The 18,605-nt window shown below is 42.3% G+C and overlaps 2 protein-coding genes across 2 annotated transcripts; both read left to right on the plus strand.

Moving 5' to 3' along the window:
* The first annotated feature begins 6,476 nt into the window (after positions 1-6,476).
* On the plus strand, positions 6,477-7,321 carry LOC148033365 (uncharacterized). Its single transcript, XM_087680904.1, has 2 exons — positions 6,477-6,965; positions 7,145-7,321. The coding sequence occupies exons 1-2, from the start codon at positions 6,483-6,485 to the stop codon at positions 7,319-7,321; spliced, it is 660 nt and encodes a 219-aa protein (XP_087537030.1). The 5' UTR covers positions 6,477-6,482.
* Positions 7,322-15,413: 8,092 nt separating this feature from the next.
* On the plus strand, positions 15,414-16,252 carry LOC148033366 (uncharacterized). Its single transcript, XM_087680905.1, has 2 exons — positions 15,414-15,896; positions 16,076-16,252. Exons 1-2 carry the CDS (start codon positions 15,414-15,416, stop codon positions 16,250-16,252), a joined length of 660 nt encoding a protein of 219 aa, XP_087537031.1.
* The last annotated feature ends 2,353 nt before the right edge of the window (positions 16,253-18,605 follow it).

Here is an 18,605-nt window from a genome sequence, read left to right on the forward strand (position 1 = left end):
CTCTTCCAACATCTGCCTTGAATCTTCAACCCTCAAGGTTGGATCTGAGAAGTTTAGGGGACTTCGACAGTCATGACCATATAATGCTTGAAAAGGGGTCATCTGAATACTCTGTTGGTAAGAAGCATTGCAGGCAAATTCAACCAAAGGCAAGTATTGAATCCACCTTTTTTGTTCACGACAGCAGTATGCCCTAAGCATATCCTCGATGACTTGATTGACTCACTCTGTTTGGCCATCCGTTTGGGGATGGTAAGCTGTGCTAAAACAGAGTTGAGTCCTAATGGCTTCAAAGATGGCTCTCCAGAAGTGTGATGTGAAGAGAGAATCATGATCACCAACGATTCTTCTAGGTAGCCCATGTAGCTTGAATATCTCCTTGATAAATAATCTTGCAATGTCTGAGGCTTTATAGTTTGTTTTTACTGGAATAAGGTGTGCTACCTTAGTAAGCATGTCAACCACAACCATGATGGAGTTGTATCCCCCCTGAACTTGGGGTAGGCCAACAACAAAGTCCATACTGATAAATTCCCATTTGATTTGGGGAATGTCAAGTGGTTGCAACTTCCCTGGCATTTTGACATGTTCGGCTTTGATAAGTTGACAAGACAAACACTCGGTGACATATTTGAGCATGTCACCTTTAAGCCTCTCCCAATAGTAGCTCTTCCTAACTGCATTGAGAGTCTTGGCATAGCCAAGTTGTCCTGAGAAAGGGGAATCATGAGCTTTCCACAATATCTTCTGCTTAAGTGACTGGCTTGCAGGTATACACAACCTCGTTTTATAGTAGACAAGTCCACTATTAATAGAGAATTCATGATACTTAGCCTGTAGCTTTTGGTCCTGATCCTTGATAGAGATCTCCCTTAGCATCTTTTGATAGGCAGGATCATGGCATGCTTCCTCTTTAGCCAGCTCAAGTATTGGATTGTTTGGCATAGATACCTTTGTAGCTAGAGATCTAGCTGTTGATGGATTTTGCAAGATTAAAGAATTAAGGAATGCTTTGCGACTGAGTGCATCGGCAACTACATTCTCCTTTCCAGGTTGGTACTTGATTTCAAAGTCATACTCCTCCAGCACTTCAATCCACCGACGTTGCCTCATGTTGAGCTTGTTCTAGATAAAGATCCACTTGAGACTTTTATGGTCAGTTACTAGTGTAAACTTGTTACCCAACAAGTAGTGTCTCCAAAGCTTTAGAGCATGGATGACAGCTAACAATTCTAGATCATGGGTAGCATAATTCTTCTCATGACTCTTCAGTTTCTTGAAGAGTAGGCTACCGGGTGACCTTCCTACATGAGCACACATCCTAAGGCTAGTGCGCTAGCATCAGTTACTACCTCGAACTCCTTGCTGAGGTCTAGAAGTTTTAGGATAGGTGCTGAAACCAAACTTTGCTTCAATCTATCAAAGCTAGTTTGTTCGGGAGTTGACCATGCAATGGATGTTTGCTTCTTCAGTAAGTCCATCAGAGGTGCTGCAATCAAAGCATAGTTTTTGATGAAGACCCTATATCATCTTGTCAATCCAAGAAAACTACGTATTTCTTTGACAGTTGTTGGTATTGGCCATTCTAGCACATCTTTGACCTTGGCGGGGTCCATTGAGATTCCTTCTGCTAATACAATGAATCCCAGATATTCAATCTGGCGCTTGAAGAATGCACATTTCTTCATCTTAGCATACAGCTTGTGTGACCTCATTATCTCAAGGACAATCTGAAGTTGGGGTTCATGATTTTCTTCTTGTTTGGAATAGACTAAAGTATCATGGAAGAACACGAGCACAAAGTCATCAAGATATGGCCTAAAGATATCCCGCATTAACCTGTTGAAGGTAGCAGGCACATTCGTAAGCCCGAATGACATAACTAGGAACTCAAAGTGTCCATATCTTGTGTTGAAGGCTTTCTTTGGGATATCTTTTTCCTTGATCCTTATCTGATAGTAACCAGACCTAAGATCAATCTTGGAGAAGATCTTTGCACCCTGAAGACGATCAAGAAGCTCATCTATTCTAGGAATAGGGTACTTGTTCTTGACAGTTGATTGATTCAATCCTCGGTAATCAATACACACTCGAAGTGTTCCATCTTTCTTTTTCTGGAACAGTACTGGAGCTCCCCATGGTGAACTGCTAGGACGGATGTAGCCCTGATCTAGTAGTTGCTTGAGTTGTTCCTTCAGCTCAATTGCTTCCGGTATGGACATTCTATAAGGTCTCTTTGCAATTGGTGCAGCTCCTGGTACTAGCTTGATCTCATGATCCACTTCTCTTTGAGGCGGGAGTTCTGTCAACTCTTCAGAAATACATCTGCGTATTCCTTTAGCCAAGAAGGTCCTTCACTAGACTCCTTCTTCTGATCTAACTTGTTGAGCTTAATCAAATAGACAGGTAGTCCTTTTTTGACTCCCTTTATGATCCGAGATGCTTTGACCAATTGGATTTTTGGATTTCTAGCCTCACCTTGAGTTGTGACCAATTCCCCTTCAGAGTTTTGAAAGGAAATTTGGCCCTTTCCACAATGAATGAGGGCGTCATTAGGCTTAAGCCAATCCATTCCGAGTAGACACTCATGGATACCTAAATTCATGACTCTGAATTTGATCGAAGTTGTCTTTCCTCCCATAAAGAATTCCACCTTAGCAGTTTTCCTAGTAGAAGTAACCTCACGACCATTTGCCAATTCCACAAGCAAGATAGGTGCTTCTACTGTGGCTATTTCTAATCTTTTTGCACAAGCTGGTGAGATAAAAGAATGTGCACTGCCACAATTAATCAAGGTCTTGAAACTTTTACCTTGATAGTCTGAAGGTGTCTGAATTACTGAGAACTGGCGATTCAGCCCTTTCTTGTGAAGGGCGGCATGGATTGTTGCCCTTTCAAACTCTGCTTCCATGGTCGAATCTTCTTCTTCTTCGCACATCTCCCTGTTGGCAACACAGGCGGTTCTTCCTCTACCTTGGGTAGTGGCTCCCTGACCACGGCCAATTCATTGGAAAGGTGCTTGGCGATGTCCTTCTCCAAGCTTGGATCATTGCCTCTTGAAATGTCCTGGCTCGTTGCAGTGAAAACAACGGAAGTTTCGGCCATTGCTTTGAGTAGGAACAAAGTTGTTGACATTATTAGTCCTTGCTTTCTTTCTTTGTCCCTGATTCCGCCCTTGAAATCTCTTCATTTGAGGCCTAAATGCTCCTTTGTTCGGGTCATTATAAGACCAAGTTTTATTACCTCTTGGTCTAGTCTACACCTCCTGAATTATAGGGGCAACTCGAATGAGTGTGTCATGTAGATCTGATGGGCGCATAGATTCGAGACGGGTATTCATTGGTGGATTTAAACCAGCACAAAATTTTGACACCTGCTGTGTTATGTCCATTTGTGGCGCATGCTTAAGAAGTGAGACAAATTTAGAGTAGTATGCATCAAGAGTGAGCCCCAACTATTTTAGCTCGTAGAACTCATTCATTTTATGCGTGCGATACACAGGTGGTAAGTATCTTCCCTGCACGACTTTCTTTAGCTTTTCCCAGGTAATGGATCCTTCCGCGATCCCTTGATCTTTGCACCATTGCTTCCACGAAAGCCTGGCTTCGCCGGTGAGCTTCAGCTTGGCGAGCATAGCCTGATTAGCGGGTGCAGTACCGACTGCTTCAAAGTAATCCTCCATGGATTCAATCCAAATTTCAGCATCTGCTTGGATGCGGACCTGCCTCTCCCATCAAATTCGGGCGGCTTAATCAGCTTGAGAAGAAACTTTTTCTCCTGGATTACAGCAGTACTTGATGTAGGAGGCGAATTGGGAATCTGTACCTGGGGTTGTGCCTGGATAAAGGTTTCTTAACGTTATTACTCGTTAATCGTTACGATTTATATTTCATCTCCATTTTAGCTATCAACCAAGGAATCTAACCACTTAACTTCTTATCAATTCTCATGAACAAAACATGCATTGATAAAAAGAAGTCTTATTGTATTTATATGGGCATAGCCCTTTTGGAATACAACATTTCTTGCGATGATAAGCCAACTGTTTACATTTAGTTTGGGGAGAATAATGTTGTATTACATTTATCTACAGGAATTGGATAATAGTATGGTTTCGGGTCATGGATCTTCAGGAATCGGTAAGTCATTGGAAGATTAGGGTATCCTTTCCTTTGGAACCCATTCTTCTCATGGTGCCCCAACACTTTAATCCTGTTGGCAGGGATTGCACGGGTCACTTCCTCATATACATATGAGTTCAACTCAACCCTCCGACCTCGAATATGTAAAGTTGAGTTTACGTGAGCCTCCACAAAAATGAACAGCTTCATGACTTTCAGGTCTTCCAACCACTTGATCCTCCTTAGGTCAGTCTGAAGGTATGCAAACCGGTGGGCAGCTATTTAGTAGATTCCTGAGGTGCCCGTCCATCTTCGTTCCATGTACAAAGGTGATGGATTATAGATATGCTCTAGGATGTTCATCATCTCAACCCTTTGTCGATAATCTGGGGAATGCATCGCAGTCATAAACATGACTCGGAACACTAAGAACTTGTTCCATACTTCGTAATTCTGCAAGACAGCATCAAAAGTAAGGAAATGTTCGGAACGCAACATTTGCTTTACTTCTTTTTATTAAGATTTCATAAAAAAAAATCCTTTGTTGGTTTGCTCTAATTCCAACTGTAACGTGTCCACCTGTTGTCTTCAGGACACGTCTTAGCAGTCGATCGGAAAGGATGTCTAGAAAGCTTAGCCCGGCACTCCCATGGAATGTTACATGGTTTGCGATCTAGGAAATTCCATGTTTACCATGTAGCAGAAGTTTTCTAGCCGTTCCCACTTAGGACCGTGACCTGAATTAGTGTTTTTCCTATTGGTCATTTTCTAAATGGCAACTAGCATCGAACCCGCGCGAACTACTTTATGTAGAAACGCCGGGTCCGAAGCAGATTCACGCCGCACTTGGTTCAAGGAGAATAGGAAATGAGAGGGATGCAAGGCTCGACCTCTCTGCCATAAAGCATAGTTCCATTCCATTCCCCTAAAACAGTGTAAATCGGGATTATTGTAACTTAGATTTAGGTCAACGCTCTTGCTGTTCGTGTTCTTTGAACGATCTTCTTGTTGTCCATCATGATTGAGAAAAGTTCTCGGCCAACCGAGACCACCCATCCGTAGTAGGACGGACCTATGGGCACATCCTCTGCACTTTCCTCAGGTTGTTTTAGTTATTTAATTATCTAACACATTTAGTTGAACATGTATCAATCAGCTTCCTTAATTAGTCCGTTGTCGTGTTGCTGCGCATCCGAGTCGTATACGCCTCCATTTCTTTTGTTGTGCATTTGTGTTAATCTCCGCGTGTGATTCATTGTTTGTGTGATGCATTTTAATAATCCGCATCCAATGTATATATTCCCTTAGTGCATGCGCATGATTTTGTTTGGATGCATGATGTGCGTGTATTAGAAAAATATGAAAAACTGATGCCAAAGGATCTTTGTCCTGCTGCTTTGAATAACAGCCAAGGCACTGCCCTCTAGCCTGCTTACAGGCTCATTCACCATTGCTCCTTTCTCACTGAAATCCTCATGAGAGATTGATAGTATATAAACTGTCAGAGGCCGTCACAGTGGCTGAACAGGTTGCGAGGAGGATGAATTCCGTCAATAGGACTGAAATGCTGATTGCAAAGAGATGTCAGACATCAGATGTTGTGGAAAATCACTACGTCAGAAGCAAGGAGATGAACAGAGGGTAATATGTGAAAGCTTTTACATTGTAAAGTCTTATGGATACATCCATTGCTTGTTATGAATCAAGCTAACAGAAGAAGCAATTGATCTTTTGGTTATCTGACAAGAATGTATGGGGTCGAAAACCGTGAAAGCTTTATGCAGAACATGAACCAAAATGAATGCCCTTATTACGAGATTAAGTGGATGATGATGCTGTGTCTTGGCGGGAAGAGGGCCAGCAAAGATGTGAACCTGCAATTATGAAACCAAGTTTATGAGCAGAAAATGATTAGAAGGCACAATGTTGGGAGTATAGATCTCCTTACTTGCAGCGGACTGCTGTCCTCCAACTAGTAGACCATATTCAAACGCAGGATGCCCTGGCATCACGATGCCAGCTGTAGTCTTCACCGATCTAAATTTGGCTTTTAGATGATGAACACTCAACTGTTACAAACTCGGCAGCAGGGTAGACAAAAAAAAAAGGAGAACCTCCAAAAAAAGAAAAGGCCTGTACTTCCACATTCGGGAGCTGCACCTTGATTCACATCCTTTTCGGTGGGACGCAGAATGACGAAAAGGAAGGGGGAGTAATGCTAATTGGGGGGGTTTTCATGGAAACGATGCAGAGGCAGACTTATCAAGGAGGGGATGATCTAGATGGCTGCTGCTATTCTCAGGGACATGACGATTTTTCCTGGTCCTCGTTAGAGGGAGAGGGAGAGGGAGAGGGAGAGGGATGTTGATACAGCATCTGCCTCTTCTCGCCACCAAACGGATCGTGCTTGCATCCGCCTCCCCTCGCAGGTCCGAGCTGTTGCGTAGCCTTGGACTGAATGTAGAAGTGATCCCATCGACATTTGATGAAAACCTTGAAAAGTCCTCCTTTCCATCAGCAGGGGATTATGCTGCAGAAACTGCTTTGCATAAAGCGATTGAAGTCTCTCCTCAGCAGATCCACAGGGATGATGCCAAAGTGGACATTGTCATAGGAGCTGATACCGTGGTGGAACTCGATGGAATTGTGTTAGAGAAGCCAAAAGATGAAGAGGATGCCTTTCAGATGCTTTCATCTTTAAATGGGAGGCAGCATACTGTTTTCACTGGTGTCTCCTTTGTTCTACCTTTAGTTTGTGATCCGTCCGTTGGTAAACCACCTCTTGTGTACACTTTTTTAGGAGCAGAAGCTGGGCAGACAAATCTCCTATGCATCCTATTTCGAGTGCACTGCTACGAGAAAGACTGTTTGCCATTCCTGCATTGGCACTAGAACAAGATCATCCAGATATTGCATTGCCACTGCAAACTACAGCTCTATACAACTCCAACCCTTCTCTAAAGCCCGCAATCTCCAGGCTACATACTGAGCTGCATGAAGAAATAGAAAGTTTTTGCACACAGGTTGCAGCAGAAAACCTCCTCAGAAAACCCTGTATTTCTGCTGCAGTTGATAAAGTTGTGCATTCTATGCAAGACCTGTGGCCAAGGTCCAGATTGAAGATCTTTGGATCTAATGCAACGGGGCTTGCACTTCTATCTAGTGATGTTGATTTGGTTGAATGCTTGCCACCAGTTTGAAATCTGGAGGGCCCAGTATCCAACCAGCAGCAGGAAGGAGAGTTTATCTCCCAAACGACGTGCAATGAGAAAAAGCTTGATGGATGTCCTAGCAACCAGGCTCCTTGGATTAATTACTCAGATATCCTTACAGAAGTCATATGGGAACTGACAGGAAAAGAGCTGAAAGTGGGCAGATCTTGCTGATGGTAATAAATTGAATGCCTACATTGTGAAATATAGCCTTGACTTGGAACCTTGTAATCTCAACTACTTAGAGATCCAAACAGTCATTCATTTTTGAATGATATGAATGGCCTAAAGTACCCTTAGACAGAAACAGTAAAGCTGTTTATGATTAAATCTTGAAACTGAGAGATTTATTTGGTGTCCTGAATCCAAGTTCATACACTTATTGTAAACCAGAGGACAGATTGACATGCTTTGTCATTTATTTTTTTTGACTCTTCTTTTGTAAAATACTTGACAAACAATATAATGAACTTGGCATCAAATATTGTGTTATCGAGATCTTCTTGATAGTCTTTATTTCTTGCTGTACCTTGAACCCCGTGTTCTGCAGCCTTTACACAAATTCTACGACATTTCTGGTGAACCCGACGTGAAAGTGCTGCGTCATCAGCAAGATGGGACACTCGCAAGAAGAGATGACATATGATAAAGTTATGAAGAACCTATTTCAGTCATTTACGATGTATATGCAGCAGCAAGTTCATGCAAAACGAGACAGTGATGCTATGGATGCCTTGAAAGCTGTCCAACAGGAGATGAAGCAGTTTAATGGCCAGCAAGTGTCAACTTACCTGCATTTGTATGAAGAAAAGATGAAGTTTTTTGGAGTTTCTCAAGATGTTTGGAGCCGCTACTTCTTGCGGATCGTGGTGCGCGCTCTTGAAGGTCGAATTGCAGAAATTCAAGAGGCACATGTAGGTTGGGCTGAATTTAAAAAGGCATTAAAAGATGAATATTTCCTGGAGGATACAGGTCTTATGAATCGCATGAATTTTTTAGCATGGGTTTCTATGCCTAATAAGGGACTTTCTGTTACCGCTCTTCTGCGAGAGTTTGAAAGCCGTTATGATCAGTTGGATGGGACTGAACAGCAAGCTTTGGAGATGCAGAAAGTGGAGTTATTTTTGCAAGCTGCAGATGTTGATTTACAGGAAAAGTTGGATGATCTTTTGGAAGATCAAGCTACTGATTCAGGTTTAAAGACTGAGTGGAGACATGTCATTGATGCTGTGAATGCTCTTGTCAAGAAGCAGCACAGGAGAGTCAGATTGCATCGAAACACAGGATCAGTTCCTGAAAAATCCTTGGAGACTTCTTCTTCTACCCCTGCTGCTTCTTTGCCTAAGCCTACTCTTCCTGCTGTGAATCCACCAGTTCCTGCTGCTCCAGTGCCCTTATCTGTAGATGATGTTATTAAAGGCTTGGCGGATTTGACGATTGAAGCAGTCAAAGCTGAAGTTGGTAAGTTAAAGGAGCAACTTATGTCAGTACCTGCTGTAGCACCTGCTCCAGTGACTGCTTTTCCAGCTGGTCAAAGAAAAGGGCGTCGATATATTTGGTGTGATAGTACAGAGCACCAACACTGCAGAGATTGTGATGCTTTTCAGGATGCACGTAAGAAGAATGTAGTGTTCTGGGGACAAGATGGGAAGATATGGCTGACAGAGACTGGCGCTCCTCTTGACACGAACTTCGGTAAGGGAGGTATGAAGAAGCTTGTTGATGATATGGCTGCGCGATCAGCTTATGTGAGTGTTAGAGGAGATGCTTCAGCTTTTGGAGTCCAGCTTGAGCAGAAATCTGATGGAGACTCTGCTTTATGGTCTTCTGCCTTGGAGATAGCGAGAAGAGGGAAAGTTCAAACTTCTACTATGACTTGTGTGGGCTCTAGCATCCGAGGAGAAACAGGATGGGATTCTCCTGTTGACAGGTATTCTATTTTTGCTTATATGGCTAAAACGCAGGGTTTAGATGCCATGGTTGAGGAAAAGAGAAGAAGAGATGAGGAGGGTCCTAGCTCCTCCAAAAAGACTAGAGGGGGTGACTTTGTTTCACTACCTGTTATAGCTCCACCTATGTCAAATTCTCCAACTCAAACAGGTTCCGATCAACCAATGGGAGACAAGCAGAAAGAAAAGAAGCAACCAAGAAAAGAGCCAGGATTCAAGCTCTTGTCAGATCTTGAAATGCAAACGGATATGAGTAAGATTTTTCATGAAAGAATTTTGAATAGTGAAGTCACTTTTACTGTTGGAGAGGCTCTTGGGATTGCTAGAAGAGAAATACAGGATCAGATGCAGGATCTTTTGCGGAGGAAACGACATGCGATGGAAGGACCTGCTTTACAGGGATTGTGGCATGAAGCTCTTGGGGAAGAGCATGATGATGCAGTGATGGTTGAGAATGCTTCTGTTAATCCGCAATTGGAAAAAATAGTGCAGCCTATGCAGTATGAAGATGATGAGACCCCTATTCTCATTCCTCGCAGCCATTTTTCACGAAGTCATTGGGCTAGAGCAACCACTGAGACAGTGGTAAGGATTGGAGAGAAACAAATTCCCTTGATTGCTTTAGTTGATCATGGCTCTGAGATTAATCTTATTGCTCGAGGTGTTTATGAGAGTGGCAAGTGGCCTATGGATGCAGAGCATGGCTGGCGTATGAGAGCTGCCAATAATACTTCTGGTGATATGTATGCTGCTTGTCCGAGTATCAGAATTTCTATTGGTAATGTTGAAGAGGATTATCATTGCTTTGTTCAGGATTCATGCTCTTATCCGATTATTCTTGGACAGCCTTTCATTACAGAAGCAAGAATGGAAACAAAAGTGATGGATGACGGATCAGCTTATGCGCGGATACGCAGTAAAGATGGTATGCGAGCTGTTCAGTTTATGACTGTTGGGGTAAATCATCCGAGAAACAGGGACTCCTTGCGTGAGGCACCATTACCTGCGAAGGAGTTGGATTTTCATTAGGTACCGCTGTCTTGCGAGACGCCAGTGGTACGGAGCGGAGAAAAGAGGAGATCTCGCCTCCTGGCAGCCAGTCTTTCTCTAATAACTTTGTTGGGTTTACTTCAGATAGTTCAGTAAGTTATCAGAAAATTTCAGATTTGCCTAGAGCTGCCAGGCAGTACATTGGTCGTAAGGAGAAAGAGTTGAAGAATGCAGGTATTTTGCAAGCAGAAGAGCATGTGGATGGATTGTATGAAGGGATGTCTTATGCAGATACATTGTTTGAGATGAGAGCAATGCTGAAAACTGATGTATGCAAGGGTTCAAAGGTCATACCTGTGCAAACCTTGGATATGTTTCAGGAAATTTCTGGTTTTATGCTGCAAACAGAGTTAGAGGCTGAGAAAACTCAGCAAACTGAATTTATGGCTGATCTTGATCAGCTAATAGAATTGCAGAGGGCTGAATTCATTCAGCCAACAGAGTTGAATGCAGAAAAATTTCTGCATACAGAGTTTCAGGACGCATCTATGCAGTCCATAGAGCCGAGGGCTGAATTCATTCAGCCAACAGAGTTGAATGCAGAAAAATTTCTGCATAAAGAGTTTCAGGCTGCACCCATGCAGTCCATAGAGTTAAAGGCTGAAATTTTTCAGCCAACAGAGTTGAAAGATGCTGAAAATTTGCAGAAATTGCAGCAAAGGAAAGAGTGCTTGAATGATGCCAAGGTTGACACAAAATATAAAACAGTTGATAAGAAGGTTAAGCCGGTTGCAGGCCCGCTTCCTTCTGATAGTGATGAACAGATTTAAAAAGCTATGAAGCAGCCTATGTTGAGGGATCCTGCAAATATTGGACATAAGTTTACAGCTGAAACTCTTGCAGAATTGAAGGTTGGAAATGATGATTTTTTGCTTCTAGTGGAAAAAGAATGTTTTAGAGAGATGCTTGGACGTCATGGTAAGGCATTTGCTTTCTTTCCACATGAAATTGGCTGCATTAGTCCCGAATTGGTTGCACCTATGGTCATCTTCACTGTTCCTCATGTACCATGGAATATACGTTCTATACCTGTGCCTAAAGCACACTTGCCAAAGCTGATAGAGTTGCTGAATGAGAAGATTAAAATGGGAATTTTGGAACCCTCCTCTGCACCTTATTCTAACAGGTGGTTTACTGTACCAAAGAAGAATGGTACTTTGAGATTTATTCAGGATATGCAGCCCGTGAACAAAGTGACAATCAGGGATGTGGGAACAGGTCCAGTTGTGGATGAATTTGCTGAGGCTTTTGTAGGACGAGCCATCTATTCACTAGGTGACTTGTATTCAGGTTATGATCAGTTTCAGCTTGCCTTGGAAAGCAGGGATATTACTACTATGCGGACACCTATTGGTCTTGTGGTGAGGACGTGAGCAGCGTTGTGGACAAGGTGAGCAAGACCAACCAGGAAGGCTACACAAAACATAACATATCGAGACTATATTCCGCAGTATACCATGCCATTTCTAGATGATGTGCCTATTAAGGGTTGTGCAGAAGAAGAAAAGAATGAAAGTCTTGATTTGCGTGGATGTAGACAGTTTGTGGCTGATCACTTGAATGCTTGTGAACAAATATTGACACGATTAGAGGAGGTAAATTTGACACTTTCAGGGCTGAAATCTGTCTTTGCTGTTAATGAAGTCATCATAGTTGGGCATATGGTTGGATATTATGGCAGAAAGCCTTCTCCTGCAAAGGTGGATGCCATAAACAGGATTGCAGAGTATTGCTCGACTACTTCAGAGGTGCGGAGATTTGTGGGAGCTTGTGTATTTTACATGATTTGGATTCCTCATTTTGCTCATATTGCAGATGTTCTCTATCAGCTGCTTCGAAAGGGGCAGAAATTTCATTGGGATGAGAAGCATTCAAAAGCCATGCGTAAGCTCAAGAAGCTGTTGCAATCAGCTCCTACTCTACGCAAGGCGGATTATCAGTGTGGACAGCCGATCATGTTGACAGTTGATACTAGCCCTATTGGCATAGGTTGAGCTGTGGGACAGGATGATGCTGATGGAAATAGGTATGCTATCCGCTTTGGAGCTAAAGTTCTTAATGAGCGACAAAGGAGATATCCGCAGATTAAAAGAGAGTTGTGGGGAGTAGTCACTGCACTAAAGTGTGACAAAGGATATTTTATTGGAGCTTCAGTTATTGTGGAAACAGATTGTTTGCCTTTGCTTGGCATGATTACTAGTTGCTCGACTCCAGATATAGCGATGCTTCGATGGATTGCTTATATTAAATCATTGAATCCAGAATTTCGACACATAGCAGGGAAAGATAATCCAGTTGCTGACATGCTTTCTAGAGCGAGATATGAGGATGAGGAGTCAATGCTTGCAGAAGATGATGAGACAGAGTTTGCTGCTTCTGTCCTTATTCATGATTGTCATGTATCCACTGTTGAAGCCTTTAATGAAGAACTTTATGTTGATGAGTGGCTGCAAATTGGACAGTATCTAAGTTCATTGACTCGAAGAGCTGATTGGACAGATGATGAATTCAAGAAAATCAGAAGGAAGGCTTATGGGTATTTCTTGAAAGATGGTTTTCTTTGGAAGCATCCAAGAAAGAGAGGAGGCTTGCCCTTGAGAGTAGTTTGTGATGTAGCGATGCAAATACAGATTATGCGAGAGTTTCATGAGAGCTCATGGGCAGGACATAGAGGTGTGTGGGCTACCTATGAGAAAATCAAAGAAAGATACTGGTGGAAAGGGATGTATAAAGATGTTTCTCACTTTGTGGAGACTTGCAGGGACTGCCAGCTTTACTCTTTAGTGCGACATCGTGATGAGCTGCATCCGACTTATCCACTATGTATGCATTACAAGTGGGTGGTAGACTTGGTTACTTTGCCAGTGGGACTTTGGCAGATGAGATATCTTGTCTTGGCTAGGGAGGATCTTACAAACTATGTTGAAGGTAGACCGTTGCGGACGAAGACCACCACTACAGTATGTAAATTCTTGTTGGAAGAAATATTTTGCAGGTATGGGTGTATAGGCAAGATTACAGCTGATCGTGGAGAGCTAGATGCTGATGAAGCTAGAGAATTCTTCTCACGGCTTGGAATTAAATTGGCTCTTACTACTGCCTATAATCCAGAGGGAAATGGCAAAAGTGAAAAAGGACATCCGCCGATAGTTAAAGCATTGGCAAAAGCTTGTAGAGGACGGATTGGAGATTGGCCGAGATTACTACCTTTTGCATTGTGGGCTGATCGCTCTACACATAGTGTGACTACTGGACACATGCCTGCGGAGTTGATGTATGGGCGAAAACCTGTCATGCCTACTGAAATTTGTGCTCTCACTTGGAGTGTTCTTTCGTGGCATGAGAATTTATCAAGGGAAGAGTTGTTAGCCCTTCGGATTCGTCAACTAGAGAGAAGGACAGAAGATGTGCAGCTAGCCATTGACCGTTTGAAGGCAGCCCGTCTCAGAAATAAGGACATGTTTGATTTAAGGCATCGCTTGAGGCCTAGAGCCGTAAAAGAAGGAGATTGGGTTCTAGTCTATGACAGTAGTCTAGAAAATCAGCATAGTAGCATGAGAAAAATGGTTCAAAGATGGTTTGGACCGTATGAAGTGAAAAAGGTTTTTGACAATGGTACCTATGAGCTGGCTGAATTAGATGGAACAACATTGAGGGTGCCTATTGCTGGAAAACGAGTCAAGATTTTCAAGAGAAGAGAAGATGAAGAATATGCACTTGAAGCATTGACAGAAGAAGAGCAGATAGGAGAAAGACAAGCTGATGAGACAGAAGACATAGATGATGAAGCCAATGGAGAAACAGGTCTACTAGAATCAGAAGATGGACTTGACCTGTTTGTGGACTTGAATGATCCTGGATAGTTGGCACATCCGGAGGATGCACAGGTTTAGAGGGGGTGGATGTCGTGTTGCTGCGCATCCGAGTCCTATACGCCTCCATTTCTTTTGTTGTGCATTTGTGTTAATCTCCGCGTGTGATTCATTGTTTGTGTGATGCATTTTAATAATCCGCATCCAATCTATATATTCCCTTAGTGCATGCGCATGATTTTGTTTGGATGCATGATGTGCGTGTATTAGAAAAATATGAAAAACTGATGCCAAAGGATCTTTGTCTTGCTGCTTTGAATAACAGCCAAGGCACTGCCCTCTAGCCTGCTTATAGGCTCATTCACCATTGCTCCTTTCTCACTGAAATCCTCATGAGAGATTGATAGTATATAAACTGTCAGAGGCCGTCACAGTGGCTGAACAGGTTGCGAGGAGGATGAATTCCGTCAATAGGACTGAAATGCTGATTGCAAAGAGATGTCAGACATCAGATGTTGTGGAAAATCACTACGTCAGAAGCAAGGAGATGAACAGAGGGTAAGCTTTTACATTGTAAAGTCTTATGGATACATCCATTGCTTGTTATGAATCAAGCTAACAGAAGAAGCAATTGATCTTTTGGTTATCTGACAAGAATGTATGGGGTCGAAAACCGTGAAAGCTTTATGCAGAACATGAACCAAAATGAATGCCCTTATTACGAGATTAAGTGGATGATGATGCTGTGTCTTGGCGGGAAGAGGGCCAGCAAAGATGTGAACCTGCAATTATGAAACCAAGTTTATGAGCAGAAAATGATTAGAAGGCACAATGTTGGGAGTATAGATCTCCTTACTTGCAGCGGACTGCTGTCCTCCAACTAGTAGACCATATTCAAACGCAGGATGCCCTGGCATCACGATGCCAGCTGTAGTCTTCACCGATCTAAATTTGGCTTTTAGATGATGAACACTCAACTGTTACAAACTCGGCAGCAGGGTAGACAAAAAAAAAAGGAGAACCTCCAAAAAAAGAAAAGGCCTGTACTTCCACATTCGGGAGCTGCACCTTGATTCACATCCTTTTCGGTGGGACGCAGAATGACGAAAAGGAAGGGGGAGTAATGCTAATTGGGGGGGTTTTCATGGAAACGACGCAGAGGCAGACTTATCAAGGAGGGGATGATCTAGATGGCTGCTGCTATTCTCAGGGACATGACGATTTTTCCTGGTCCTCGTTAGAGGGAGAGGGAGAGGGAGAGGGAGAGGGATGTTGATACAGCATCTGCCTCTTCTCGCCACCAAACGGATCGTGCTTGCATCTGCCTCCCCTCGCAGGTCCGAGCTGTTGCGTAGCCTTGGACTGAATGTAGAAGTGATCCCATCGACATTTGATGAAAACCTTGAAAAGTCCTCCTTTCCATCAGCAGGGGATTATGCTGCAGAAACTGCTTTGCATAAAGCGATTGAAGTCTCTCCTCAGCAGATCCACAGGGATGATGCCAAAGTGGACATTGTCATAGGAGCTGATACCGTGGTTGAACTCGATGGAATTGTGTTAGAGAAGCCAAAAGATGAAGAGGATGCCTTTCAGATGCTTTCATCTTTAAATGGGAGGCAGCATACTGTTTTCACTGGTGTCTCCTTTGTTCTACCTTTAGTTTGTGATCCGTCCGTTGGGAAACCACCTCTTGTGTACACTTTTTTAGGAGCAGAAGCTGGGCAGACAAATCTCCTATGCATCCTATTTCGAGTGCACTGCTACGAGAAAGACTGTTTGCCATTCCTGCATTGGCACTAGAACAAGATCATCCAGATATTGCATTGCCACTGCAAACTACAGCTCTATACAACTCCAACCCTTCTCTAAAGCCCGCAATCTCCAGGCTACATACTGAGCTGCATGAAGAAATAGAAAGTTTTTGCACACAGGTTGCAGCAGAAAACCTCCTCAGAAAACCCTGTATTTCTGCTGCAGTTGATAAAGTTGTGCATTCTATGCAAGACCTGTGGCCAAGGTCCAGATTGAAGATCTTTGGATCTAATGCAACGGGGCTTGCACTTCTATCTAGTGATGTTGATTTGGTTGAATGCTTGCCACCAGTTTGAAATCTGGAGGGCCCAGTATCCAACCAGCAGCAGGAAGGAGAGTTTATCTCCCAAACGACGTGCAATGAGAAAAAGCTTGATGGATGTCCTAGCAACCAGGCTCCTTGGATTAATTACTCAGATATCCTTACAGAAGTCATATGGGAACTGACAGGAAAAGAGCTGAAAGTGGGCAGATCTTGCTGATGGTAATAAATTGAATGCCTACATTGTGAAATATAGCCTTGACTTGGAACCTTGTAATCTCAACTACTTAGAGATCCAAACAGTCATTCATTTTTGAATGATATGAATGGCCTAAAGTACCCTTAGACAGAAACAGTAAAGCTGTTTATGATTAAATCTTGAAACTGAGAGATTTATTTGGTGTCCTGAATCCAAGTTCATACACTTATTGTAAACCAGAGGACAGATTGACATGCTTTGTCATTTATTTTTTTTGACTCTTCTTTTGTAAAATACTTGACAAACAATATAATGAACTTGGCATCAAATATTGTGTTATCGAGATCTTCTTGATAGTCTTTATTTCTTGCTGTACCTTGAACCCCGTGTTCTGCAGCCTTTACACAAATTCTACGACATTTCTGGTGAACCCGACGTGAAAGTGCTGCATCATCAGCAAGATGGGAGACTCGCAAGAAGAGATGACATATGATAATGTTATGAAGAATCTATTTCAGTCATTTACCATGTATATGCAGCAGCAAGTTCATGCAAAACGAGACAGTGATGCTATGGATGCCTTGAAAGCTGTCCAATAGGAGATGAAGCAGTTTAATGGCCAGCAAGTGTCAACTTACCTGCATTTGTATGAAGAAAAGATGAAGTTTTTTGGAGTTTCTCAAGATGTTTGGAGCCGCTACTTCTTGCGGATCGTGGTGCGCGCTCTTGAAGGTCGAATTGCAGAAATTCAAGAGGCACATGTAGGTTGGGCTGAATTTAAAAAGGCATTAAAAGATGAATATTTCCTGGAGGATACAGGTCTTATGAATCGCATGAATTTTTTAGCGTGGGTTTCTATGCCTAATAAGGGACTTTCTGTTACCGCTCTTCTGCGAGAGTTTGAAAGCCGTTATGATCAGTTGGATGGGACTGAACAGCAAGCTTTGGAGATGCAGAAAGTGGAGTTATTATTCATCCTCTTGCAAGATAACTTGTGTAAGAATCTGCCAATCTCATTCTGAGGAATTGGCCATTCCCTTGTGATCAAATCACAAGATTGTGCGACTCTACAACCTGCTGCACAAGTGTCGCATCAAACTATGGAACTATTTACCCATCAAATGGAGTCACAAAATCATGATTACATATAACAATCCGTTCCTGATTGCATTAGGCTGATATTGTCGGTCCTAGGGTTCCAAGTTCAAAACGAGTTTCATCTTTTTAGCGAGAGATTCTTAGGGCAAAACCCTAGATCATTTCTCGCAGGTATGTCCTATTGTCCCTACATTCCGTGAATGTGGGCAAGTCTTTAGGTTTAAGAGTTTCAGTTTTTTTTTGGCAATAAAAGAGATTAGGTAATGTCCTCAACGAGCTAACCCAAGTTAGCTCTTTGGGATATGTTGCATTGAATTAACCCTTCCTAAACGAGTCCCTCACGGTTTCTAGGCATTTATGTTTAACCAATTTTTCCTTGTCTATTCTTGAGATAATTACGCTACCATTTCCGTAACCACATGATTCATTGTCTATGTGTCAGTTTATTTACAAACCCTAACTTTTCAGGTTAGGATCAAAGCATAGGTCAAGTTATAGCATAATTCCAATTGATCATCCTATAACATTTGTCGTATGTTGAACTTACACACCCTTTCGTTGATTTTAGTTTTTAGGCCACTTGCCTAGAGTTAAATCTTCTTCATGCAGCCCTAGCAATTTCCTACAATTGCTAGTCACTTTCTTTAAGAATCATTTCGAAAAAAAAAGATGTTCAATAATGCGATATGTGGTATATTTCTTCCATGCTTAATCGAAGTGTACTATCATCATTCCGTTTTGTAAAAAAATGGACATTAATTAATCTAATTTCATTACTTTGCAATGCATAAAAAACGACTTGCTAGAAAGACATAGAAATCTTATGCTTACTTTATTTTGTTCGTTTTATTGAAAAATATTAATGACCGAATCCCTCAATTGTGAGTTATTAGCCAAAGTATTTTCAATCGAAAAAAACATGCATCTTCATTACTCAAATGATCCATGCATAATTAAAATATTACGAGGTTAATCAAATTTAGGAAGAAGAACCTGGACTTGTGGTGAAATGTCCACATGGATGTTAGGAGACGATCCTCCAGCGGTTGCGCCTTGTGCTTTCTTAGGAGCCATCGCGAATTCGGCCTTT

This window comes from Lygodium microphyllum, chromosome 7 (genome assembly GCF_053477565.2).
Source record: "Lygodium microphyllum isolate KBCC chromosome 7, Lygodium_microphyllum_v1.1.10, whole genome shotgun sequence".
NCBI classification, from domain to species: domain Eukaryota; kingdom Viridiplantae; phylum Streptophyta; class Polypodiopsida; order Schizaeales; family Lygodiaceae; genus Lygodium; species Lygodium microphyllum.